We start from the raw sequence: 12,272 nt of genomic DNA, 5'->3' as shown, positions 1-12,272 counted from the left end.
CCAACATATTTGCCATTACCAGAACATGATTATCATTGGTTACACATGAAATGGTTGATTTCCTAAAGCCTCTGATTGAGATTTCTGTAGGAACCAACCTTCTCTCTTGAAAGCTAATTTGTCAATATCAGTGAATAACAGTGGCCACCTTAGGCCTCTTCCAGTCTTGCTTTCAAATTTGATCTTTTTTTTTTTTTTTGGCTGATAATTCTGTACTACTCTCTCCAGAAAGCATCTTAATTACAAATAATTCTGCACTGCTGAGAAAGTCAATATTGTACTTTTGTCTTGAAAAATCTGTTATCACAATCTATCTCTTCTTGCTTGAGAAGAAGGAAGAGAAATATTTTACATTCTAATTTAAGGACTCTCCCAATTTAAAGTTTGGAGATATGAATTGATTGAAACTGTGGGGTGGGTCTATCACTTGTATAATGGAAACAGCTGTAACTTAAGATTAAAGCCTAAAAGTAGTTCCCACTGTGACTATAAGTCCAGCTGTTGGATATTTGGCAGTTTGCTTAAACTCTATTAGCCTCAGTTGCATATGTGAAAAATAGAACTAAGACTATCTATTTCACAAAGTATTATAAATATGAACTAAGGTGGCATATATGATACAAAATGGAGGAGAAAGAGGGCCCAGGAAATTTCCTGGGCTCTTGATTTATGTTTCTAGAGTTCTCTAGCTTCTTATTTGAAGTAAGGAGCCACCAACACTCACTCCCATCTTTATGTAAAAGTAAGTGTGGTGCCTGCCATCTAGAATTTTTCCTCTTTCCTCACTGCCTGAGAAGCACAGTAGTGTGAAAAGAGACAAGCTCAGCCTACTGGTAACTGTGTTCCCAGTTCTCAGGGGTTTCAACTATACCACTGAATTAAGAGTACAAAGAAAATGGGTGTACAGTATCAGTGGTTTTGGATGGCTTGAAAGAAGAAATACAACTGAATGGGACTTTAGAACTATTACAAAGGGCTTTAGAAAGGGAGAGAGGATTTCACACACTCACATAAATGGGCCTGCAGAATGGGGAGGATGACTAGAGCAGGATGACTAAAGCATATCAAGCCTGTTACAGTATGAAATCTCAAATCACAAAAGATTGGGAGGTAAGGAGTGGTTAGATGTGTACTAACTTGCTGAGATCACTCAGTCATAACTGACTTGATGACCCAGCATTGGCAAAATTGACCAATTAGCCATGAGTATACCAACTAGCAAGTAGGTGCCTGTTTAACTCATAAACATGTGCTTTCATCCCCTTTTTTTTCACAAATTGTTGTCTAGAAAGGTGTGATATTCACCTCTATCACCAGAGTTAAAAATAATCAGGGTATGTCTCTGGCATGACAATTATGAAAAATTTCCCTATTCTTAAAAACTTTATTAGCAATAAATGAACAACTCATATATATCACTCTATATACAGTACCAACTCTTTACCATATACAATGTACTGTAAAAAGATGACAAAGTATATGAAACAAGCAAAATATTACCAGATCATTATTATGTTTGGGAATATATGTGGACAAGGTATTATGGAAATGGGTTATCTCCTTAACTCTTCATTAAGAGTTTGGGTTAATAACTGTTAAAACTGAGTTTTTATTATTTACTGTGTGCTAAGTCACTTCAATATGTCCAATTCTTTGCGACCCCATAGACTGTAGCCCTCTGTCCATGGGATTCTCCGGGCAAGAATACTGGAGTGGGTTGTCCTGCCCTTCTCCAGGTGATATTCCCAACCTAGGGACTGAATCTGCATCTTTTATGTCTCCTGCATTGGCAGGTGGGTTCTTTACCACTAGCACCACCTAAGCAATATTAAGTGCCCAGTACAGTGCTTAAGTGAAAGTGAAAGTTGTTCAGTCATGTCCAACTCTTTGCAACCCCATGGACTATATAGTCCATGGAATTCTCTAGGCCAGAATACTGGAGTGGGTGGCCTTTTCCTTCTCCAGGGGACCTTCTCAACCAGGGAGCAAACCCAGGTCTCCCGCATTGCAGGCAGATTCTTTACCAGCTGAGCCACAGGGAAAGCCCAAGAATACTGGCGTGGGTAGCCTATCCCTTCTACAGCGGATCTTCCTGTCCCAAGAATCGAACTAGGGTCTCCTGCATTGCAGGTGGATTCTTTACCAACTGAACTATCAGGGAAGCCTGTAAACAGTGCTAAACATTATATAAAACTAATTTAAGATGGTATTACACTCCAAGAACTTATAATCCTATGTTAAGAGAGAAAAGACATAAAATAGTCAAAAAACCATTTTATGTATTACACAGTGCCATTTGTGCAATTCAGACTTTGGGAGTTAAAGGTATTAAAAGGATGTAGAGTGGGTGGAAGCAGATCGAAGGCCAGATTCTAGTGCCAGAGGCCTGAGCAGAGCCTTTGGAGTAGTGACAGATCACAAAAGCACCAAACTCCCACCTCCTTCCTTGTACTGAGTAGCTTCCATGTGTCTAACAGCCTGACTTTCAAACTGTTTTTTCTGACATCTTTTCATTGTGTTCTTATACAACTGTCATTGAATATATTATCTTTACAAATTGTTGAAAATTTGCTGCTTCTGAAAAGCTTTTCAGTGACAATAGTTTTTCCCACTTCCCCCAAACCTCAGTTATGTTTCCTGGATGGAAGAAGGCTCAATGTAGGAGAAACATAAAATAATCCTCAAGGGATGGTTTGGATTTCAAATGAAGAGAGGAAGTGGGAACTGTACCCACTGACAAAGAGTAAACTCCCTGAAGATTGGGTCAGGTTTTTGATTCTCCATGTACTAAAAATTTATTGGCAAAGATGTTAATGAAAGTGTAAACCTTGGTAACTGGAAGAGTAGCTTATTAGGAAATAGGAAATAGGAGACAGTGTAGCCTAGCAGAAGGTATTGAGCTCTGGAATCAGATGGACCACCTTTTATCTGCGTAGCCTTAGGCAAGTTACTTGATTTCTCTAAACTTCTGGTTTCTAGTCTGAAAAAGCAGATAGTAAGAGTACCCATCTTAGTTGAGAGAACTGAATGAGAAAAGGCACAAAGAGGGATTAAAACAGTGTGTGTGTGCGTGTGTGTGTGTGCGTGTGTGTGCGTGTGTATGTATGTGTGCGCGTGCGCATGTGTGTGTGTGTGCGTGTGTGTGTGTGTGTGTGTGCTAAGTTGCTTCAGTCATGTTCAGCTATTTGCGACCACATGGACTGTAGCTTGCCAGGCTCCTCTATCCATGGGATTATCCAGGCAATAATACTGGAGTTGGTTGCCATGCCCTCCTCCAGAGGAGCCTCCCGACCCAGGGATTGAATCTGTGTCTCATATGTCTCCTGCTTTGGCAGACAGGTTCTTTACCACTAGTGCTGCCTGGGAAGCCCAAAACAGTGTCTGGTCCATACTAAATGCTCAGTAAATATCAACAGTTATAACATTTTGGAGCCTGAAAGGATCTTAAAGATAAACTAGTCTGACCCCTTGTTTTAAATGCAAGGGAATGTTCCTGAGAGATTAAGTGTCTTGCTCATGGCCTTGAGAGCTGCTTTCATAGGCTGAAATATACTAGGAATGTAGAGGTAGAGGGCAAAACTAGAGATATACCTAAGAGGTCAAAGATACAGAACCAGCCCATTTTCTTTCTCACAGGGAGGCAACAACTGTTGTAAACAGAAAGAAACCTTTCATGAATGTATGAGCTGAATTAGTTTTGAGTCTTTGTAGTTACACAGTTGTCCTGAATCATTTTTAATAGCTGCTCATTATTGAAAGTACATGGCGCTTGGAATTAGAAGAAATGAGTTCATTTCCCATACTACAGCTTCCTAACTTGACTATAGGCATGACATTTAACCTTCTGAGTCCCAGTCTTTTTTATTTTAAAATGGGATGATCAACTTCACACAGGGAGAGCTAAGTATGTGGAAAATCTATGTAAATGCAAAGTCTTATGGTATATTACTTGTTTCATTATTTAGGAGAAGATTCTGGCACAGCCCCATGGGGAGGGCTTTCTCTATAGAGAACAAAGGGCATAGGAAAAATGAACATGTTCCACTGTGAGTGTAGATCTGATGGTCAGCCCAGCTTCTCATTCCTATCTATACAATTGTATTTGATCCACAGTAGGAAGCAATTCAAGTGGGTTCACCCAGAGAAAATTGGCTGATTGATAAATTTGAATATGAAGGTGATTTTTGTTTTGCCAGCCTTCTCTAAGGGTACTTTACTCTAACTACAACTCAGAAATAGAAATAGTCTCATTATTAAAAGTTATTATAGATTTAGAAAATGCTCAAAACATGGTCACTAGGATATTTTTATTTTTTTGATTAAAACTCAGAATGTCCTGTTGTTTTTATTCCTGAGAATAAAATTGTTCTTTGTTGAATTCTGTTCACTGTTGAATCTATTTTTAACCATTTTAGGTAAGAATTATGCTATATTAGAGTTAGTACTACAGGTGGCTTTCTTTAGCAATTATTTCTGACCAATAATTTTGTTTTTGAGTTGATATTACATGAATACAGTTTGAAAGTCATAGCAGTACAACAATATAAATGTACTTAACACTGCTGAACTACACACTTTAAAAAGTGGTAAAAATGGTAAAGTTTATGTTATGGGTATTTTACCACAGTTTTAAAGGTCAAAACAATATAAGGGAAATCAAAACAAAATTCTGCCCTCATTTACTCAAATTTTTCTCTTCTATCAATTGCATTTTTCTTAATTTATCTCAATCTGCCTTGCATTAGTATTATGCTACTACACATATAGAAAGAGACATGGGTGGCTCAGATGGAAAAGAATCTTCCCACAATGTAGGATACCAGGGTTGGATCCCTGGGTTGGGAAGATCCCCTGGAGAAAGGGATGGCAACCAACTCCAGTATTCTTGCAAAGAATCCCATGGACAGAGCTGCCTGACGGGCTACAGTCTATGGGGTTGCAGAGTCAGTTTCAACTGAGCAAGTAACACACATACACACACATATAATATGTGAATCTTTCAAAAGTATATTTCCATTTACCCTCTGTCATCCATTGTGATCTTGCTGTCATATATTTTACTTCTACATTTGTTATAAACCCCATAATGCATTATTATGGCTTTTGTTTTAAACAATCAATTATCTTTCAAAGAAATTTTAAAGAGAAAAAATATATCCTTTTTAATTACCTATCTGGTATAAACACCATTTCTAGTCCTCTTCTATTCTTCCTGCAGTTCAGAATTTTTATCATTTCCTTTGTAGTTGAGGTCTTTGAGTAACAATTTTTTTCAATATTAATTTTTCTGAAATGTGTCCCTTAATTTTTAAAGGATATTTTTCACTAGGATGTAGATTTCTAGGGCAACAAGTGTTTTTTTCAGCAGTTTAAATATATTATTTCATTGTCTTCTGGCCCCAATTTTTTTCTGACAAGTTATCTTTCAATTATTTTCCTTTATCTTTGGTGTTTAGCAGATTGACCGTGATTTGACTCAAGTGTGGTTTTCTGATACTTACTCTGTTGGGGATTACTGAACTCTCCTAGTCTGTGGAGCATTCTTTTGATAAAATTTAGAATATTTTCAGCTGGTAAATCTTCAAAAAATATCTACATTAATTTATTCTTCTTTCCTTCCTGGGTATTATATATCATATCATAACTTATCATACACACCAAATGGATATGTCTGAGGATCTTAAAAGTCACTGAGATTCTGTTCAATTTTTGTTCCTTTTCTTTAATGGACCTGTCTTCAAGATTACAAATTCTTTCTTCCATTGTGTCCAGCCTGCTACTAATCCTCTCAAATGATTTTTTTCACTGTATTTTTTTCTAAAATTTCCATTTGTTTCCTTTTTAAAGTCTTCATATCTCTCTTCAAATTTCCTATGCCTTAATTCACTATATCCAGCTTGTCTTGTGTGTAGACCATATTCACCATGGTTATTTTAAGATCCTTGTCTATTAATTTCAAATCTGTCATTTGTGATTGCTTTGATTTGCTGATACATTTCTTGACTACATATCACATTTTCTCTTTCTTTGCATGTCTAGTAATTTTTATTATATATTGGACATATGGTAGTAAATTATAGACTCTGGACTTTGTTGTATTCCCCTGAAGAGTTTTGAAATTTTCCAGTAGATACCTTGGATCACCTGGAATTTTAGGATGCTTGATTTTACTTTTAAATAGTGTTTGTCTATTTCAGTTTTGCTCTTAATCGTATGGTATATCCCTTAATCCTGGGACACAATTTTATTCCTAAGGCACAGCTTTTATAGTGTTTAACAGGCATGTCAAGATATTTACCAAGCTCCTTTAAAGTGGCAAGACTCACACTCCAAACTCTGTATCTCCCCTGTGATGGGCACTGGCAGAAGACTCCACTCCATTTATGAGCCATCTAGCTGTGGTTTTCCCCTTGAGTCCTTGATTTTTCACCAACACATGTAATTCAGAGGTCTTCCAATAATGTGAGAGAAGCTAATACCCAGATTTGGGGCTCATCCCTCTGCAGCTCCCCAATTTTCAACCACTCTGGCAATCCCACACTATCTCCTCTAATTTTTAAGACCAAGAAGATAGTAGCTTTGTGTATCAGTTCTAGATAGTTGTACTGAAGTGGAAAGTACCTTCAAAGGAAAAGTTGTATAAATGTAAATCAGTCCCAGTCTGGTTTTCTTCTTTTACAGGTTGTAACTCCTTTGGTTCTTATTTGTTTTTATTGGATTCTAGTTTTTCTTTCCCCTTTCCTTCTTCAGAGTTTATATCTATTATCTGCTAGTGAGTTAGTCCAATAGAAGCCACTCAACCATTACCATTTATCTTTGATTTAAGTTACAAATATTTTTGTCATGTAACATATATGCTTATATTTTGCTTAAGAGTCTTTTTCCCATGTAGAAAATTTTTATTTTATGTGTATAAATTCATGGAATTTTTTGTTTATGGCATATGAATCTTGAGTCCTAATTATAAGATCCTTTTCCACTTCAGGGTTTTAAAGAAATTCATTCATTGTTTCCTACTACTTAATATTTTTCTACATCAAACTTTTTATTTACTTTGGAGTTTTTATCCTGAAAAAAATGTTTGCAGTATGGATCATATTTTTTCCATCTTTTTGCCCGATTGTTATAATATCATTATCAAGAAATTTGTACCTTCCCCCATTAACTTGGATTCTATCTTTATCATATACTAAATTCCTGAATATATTTTGGCAGATTTTTATATATGAATCTGTTCATGCACCTGTGCTGCAGTTTTTTAGCTATTGAAGCATTGCAAGATTTTTATATATGATAAAGTCAGTCCTTCCACTAAAAATTTGCTATTTTGTAAATTTATATGGCTAATTTTGATTATTTAGTTTCTGTTTAAACTTGCAATAAGCTCGTTAAAACAGAAACTAGAGGTACTTTTAATAAAATCATGTAAAATTTATAAAATAACTTAAGGAAAAATAACATGTTTTATTCTGTTGAATCTTGCTATTGAAAAACATAATAAATCTTTTCTCTTATTCAGTTTTTAGTATGAGTTCTTATGTAGTGTCTTAACAGTTTTGTTCATATGCATATTTCTCGCCTTGTTTATTCATAGGTATTTTGATTTTTTTGGTTGCTATTGTCATTAAGCCATTTCTAATAAACTAGAGAGTTTATTCAAAATCACCTAACTTCCCATTTGTATTTTTTTTTTTTAATTTCAGCTAACAGCTATGAAATAAGAGTGAGTAAAAGTCTGCAGAAGATTCAAGATGACTTTAGCAATGCCATTTTAGTGAATACATCGAAGTTAAATCCTCAGCAAGCTGGTACCAAGGAGACATTTAAATTCTCATCAGAGCTTTTCACAAACAGACCTGAACAGCAACCTGATGGAGAGGCACAAAAAAGCCACAGAATTTATATGGCAATACGAGCAGTAGACAGAAACTCCTTAAAGTCTGCTGTCTCTAACATTGCACAGGCATCTCTGTTGATTCTCCCAAATTCTCCTCCTGTACTTGCCAGAGATGATCTGATATTAAAAGGAGTTCTGACAGCAATAGGTATTATAGGAACCATTTGCCTCACTATAGTTGTAACACACTGTGTTTTAAACAAGAAAAAGAGAGCAGGTAAGAAAGAGAATGAAACAAAATTACTATGAGCAAATGTACGGAGTACATTCCCGCTTAAATATAAGTGGCTTTTGCACTTTACAAAAACATACTAATAAAGTCAAATTAACATCAAATTATTAAAAATGCCTTGAGTTTCTGTGCAGTATAGATCAGAATTTTACATGGTAAATAGACAAAAAATCTTTTTTATAGCATTAATTTAGGGGGAGGGGAATTAGAAAACCTTTAGGCTTTGGCTATGGACAAAATAATGGAATTTATTCTCTAAGTTTATGTGTTGAAAGGCAAAGGCAATAGCAAAATTGAAGCAAAGATTCAAAAGCTTGCTCTACTGAAGAGGAAATACAGCCCCAAGTAAAGAGAAGAAGTTTATGCCTGAATGATACAGTATAATTATCTACATGAAACAATTGTTCAGTTGTTATGATTAATTTTTCATTTCTCCTTATTTGTTTAGAGCAGGTTGCTTGTTTATGACTAAAAGTCAAGTTGTATTTTCTATATGAAGCACCTATTGTAAAGTTCTTTTCTTCTTTCATTTGGTTAATTAGACTGTAGATAGATGCCACTGCTAATGCTCAAAGAGATTTGGTTCACTGTAAGAGGTAACCTTAAAATGTAGGTATTATAAAACCTGACACTGGTTTTATAACAGAGGTATAACAAATTTATTGCTTAAATGTTCTACTCTTATCAAAGCAGCTTTCCAAGTAATTTGCTTTGAGTGTTATTCAATGAAAATGGTTATAGTTCTCATAAGACTAAGTAAAGAAAAAAGTACATAGTTCTGAGCGTATTTTAACACATATATAGGCTATATCATTTCATTCAACTTCAACCAAAGAAGTCACAGGGGAGGAACTGACCTTTGGAAATTATTAACTAATTCTGTTTTTTACTGTTTAAATAAGACTTCAGGAATCCTTTCCCCATAAAAGATTATTTACCTACAGGTATTTACCTACAGGGGTGGAGGGTGACCAGAGAGAGGCAAGCACAGGTCATAAGGAAATAAAAAATTATCTTTTATTTAATTTTACTCTTTTTTTTTAAGATTATGGGGCAATAAAATTGCATGCTTTGCATATTATAGAACTTAAAATTTTATTGGGTAAATATAAACAATAATGTGGAATAGAACTGTTTCATTACTAGTACCAACTAAGAATGACAATTAGGTTAAGTTTTGGAGGTGGACTTCCTTGGTGGTGCAGACGGTAAAGCGTCTGTCTACAATGCAGGAGACTTGGGTTCGATCTCTGGGTCGGGAAGATTCCCTGGAGAAGGAAATGGCAACCCACTCCAGTACTCTTGCCTAGAAAATCCCATAGACGGAGGAGCCTGGTGCAGGTTACTGCCCATGGGGTGGCAAAGAGTCAGACACGACTGAGCGACTTCACTTTCACTTTCACTTTCACTTTGGAGGTGGAGAGGGATAGTGGGGAGCTGGAAGAAGAATGCAAAGAGACAAAGAGCATGAAACCTTGAGTAAGAGACTCCAGAACAGTGCTGGGGAGTCAAATGACCAGCAAATACCTTTACCTAGGCTGCCTCCTTGCAGTTCATACGACATCCCAGGTCTGGCCTGTCACATGCTGAGTCTCACGGTGCCTAAATTTTCACTGATGGGGACTTCAAGATTTCACTGGGCAGGCAGTCCCTAATCCCTTTCTTCCATTGTGTCGGTATCCTGGGATCTGCTTTTTTGTAGCTTCACTAAGCTGGTAAAATACTGAGATGGGGTGGGTGGGTTTTCAAATCTTTTCCTCAATTTATAAATAGGGAAATGAAGGGCTGAGGGAGTAATCTAAAGCACTGTGCTGGCTAATGGCAGAGTATACAGGAGTGAAGTTGTCATAATGCTCCTTCACTCCTGCCTATTTTTTTAATTTGTTTATTTATTTATTTTGGCAGTGTTGGTCTTTGTTGCCGTGTGGGCTTTCTCTAGTTGCAGCAAGCAGGGGCTACTCTTTGTTGTGTGTGAAGGCTTCTCATTGTCGTGGCTTCTCTTGTTGCAGGGCGTGAGCTCTAGGCAGGCAGGCTTTGGTAGTTGCATCACCCAGGTTCTAGAGCTTCAGGGCTTCAGTAACCTTGGCACATGGACCCAGGTGCTCCTTGGCATGTGGGATCTTCCCAGACCAGGGATCGAACCTGTGTCCCCTGCACTGGCAAGTATGATCTCAACCACTGGACCACCAGGGAAGTTTACTCCTGTCTATTTAAGAAAATGTGGGAAAATGCCAGGGATATGTCTAGAAATATTTAAATCTTCAAGGTTAATAAGCAAGAAAACAGGGTTAGGCTGAAGGAACAGGGCTTTTTTTTTTTTCTTTTAGTTTTGTGGGTATAGTATGAACACATGGCTTTAAATCCACAAATCACTGCATTGAGAGAGACAGAACTGAAACAGATTAATGATGTTGAAGTGGTAAAGTGAAATATAGCAGAGTTGAAAGAGTGATCTCATCAAAGGTATAGGATAAACAAGCTTCAGTGATTGTGAGGGAGTGAGAAACACTTTGTCGGCTTATCTTTTACTCATTGCAAGAAAGTCTGCTTAAACAAGTGAGTTCTTTGAAAGAAACATGGTGCTTGCAACTGCTTGCTAGGAGCTCATCTCCTGCCTAGTACACCTAGGCTTATCCAGGTGTACATTAGACAATAAGAAAGATGTGGTAAATGTGGGATGATACTGATTTCAAGACCCCAATGATCATCAATAGAACAGAGACATAAGAAAGGAGGTGACACTGATCCTGAACAAATGATAAAGAATATAAATATATGACAGCTGGGCCAAAGAGAATGAGCAACTGTGAAGTATTGGTCACTAGTGGGATACCACATGAATGGTGACATCACTGATGATTTGATCCAAGATCGCAAGAGGAGGAAAAAATTTTGAGCCAATTGCTCAATTATTTGGGAGAGGAAAGAGAAGTTTAGGAATTGAAGGTGACATAAGCTGCTCTGCGGCTTCGTCATGTCTGACTCTCAGCAACCTCATGGACTGTAGCAAACCAGGCTCCTCTGTCCATGGAATTCTCCAGGCAAGAATACTGGAGTGGGTTGCTGTCCCCTTCTCCAGGGGATTTTCCCAACCCAGGGATCAAACCCAGCTCTCCTGCATTGCAGGCAGATTCTTTACCATCTGAGCCACCAGGGAAGCCCAAAGATGGATAAGCTGCCTGGGAGGTAATATAGGAAAGTATTATTATTATTATATTCATATGCCAGAATGGTTAGTTATGCAATATATAGAAATCTGTTCCTGATATTGAGGACAATATCCTTTCCATTTTTACACTATTCTTTTTAGGGATAGTAAAAGCAGGTTAAATTTCAGTGAGAGAGATTTTTAGGAGATGAATTCATGTAGCCTATGTGCTGAGCAGATTGCTATTATATGTGCAATGTTGACTGTTCCAAAATGCAAATGCTTTTGCACCTGCATATTGTTAGAAAGTCTACTAAAAATTATTTTCTTTGGTTTTGCCTTATGCCATAATGTAATTATTTCAGAAGAATTGATCCCCACCTATATCATTTATTTAAAACAACATGATGAATCCAATTGCACTAATGGCAAATTTCTTCATATCAAACCAATCATCTTGTTGATAATATTTATAACCCTGGAATAAAATATAAATCACAACCCTTTGAAGGCACTGGAAACCAAGAAACACAGGTGAAAACTGGAGGGGATATGATCCTTGAAAAAAGGAACACAGTCTAGGTGATATCCACATTTAACCAGTATTTCCCCCAGAAGTCATTCCCAGTTTGCTCAGAATATCTGGATAGAGCTCAAGCAGAAAGCAGCAGTATTACTGAGCTGATAAACCAAAAGTAAGAGTTCTGTGTTGCTAAAGCAGTTGGCAACTGATGGAGGAAATTTCAGAAAGGAAGCAACTGTAAGGAGGAAATTCCCAAATCTGCAACTTCTTAATCCTTGGATAAATCTTAAACTGCAAAAGAATTTAAAGGAAAATCAGAGCTTAGAGGCTAAAAGAGCTGAACAGAGATTTCAGCAACTGCCTAGTCCTAAGGAGAAAAAGTTTAAGGTTCAACCTCATCTAAGTTGGAGGAGTTGGTAAGCACCTGGTGTTTTCATTGAAACTCTGGAAGGGCCACAACTGTGGTAAGGAT

At 37.0% G+C, this 12,272-nt stretch overlaps 1 protein-coding gene across 2 annotated transcripts in view; it reads left to right on the top strand.

Moving 5' to 3' along the window:
• Positions 1-8,330, top strand: part of CLCA2 (chloride channel accessory 2) — a 39,956-nt gene extending 31,626 nt beyond the window's left edge. For both annotated transcript variants that reach the window (XM_061121482.1, XM_061121481.1), the window contains exon 14: positions 7,704-8,330. In XM_061121482.1, the coding sequence (XP_060977465.1) occupies positions 7,704-8,146 (443 nt within the window). In that variant the 3' untranslated portion in view covers positions 8,147-8,330. The remainder of the gene's footprint in view (positions 1-7,703) is intronic.
• Positions 8,331-12,272: the final 3,942 nt, after the last annotated feature.

Source organism: Dama dama, chromosome 20 (genome assembly GCF_033118175.1).
Source record: "Dama dama isolate Ldn47 chromosome 20, ASM3311817v1, whole genome shotgun sequence".
In the NCBI taxonomy this organism is placed as follows: Eukaryota; Metazoa; Chordata; class Mammalia; order Artiodactyla; family Cervidae; genus Dama; species Dama dama.
This window is presented reverse-complemented; position numbering and strand designations above follow the sequence as displayed.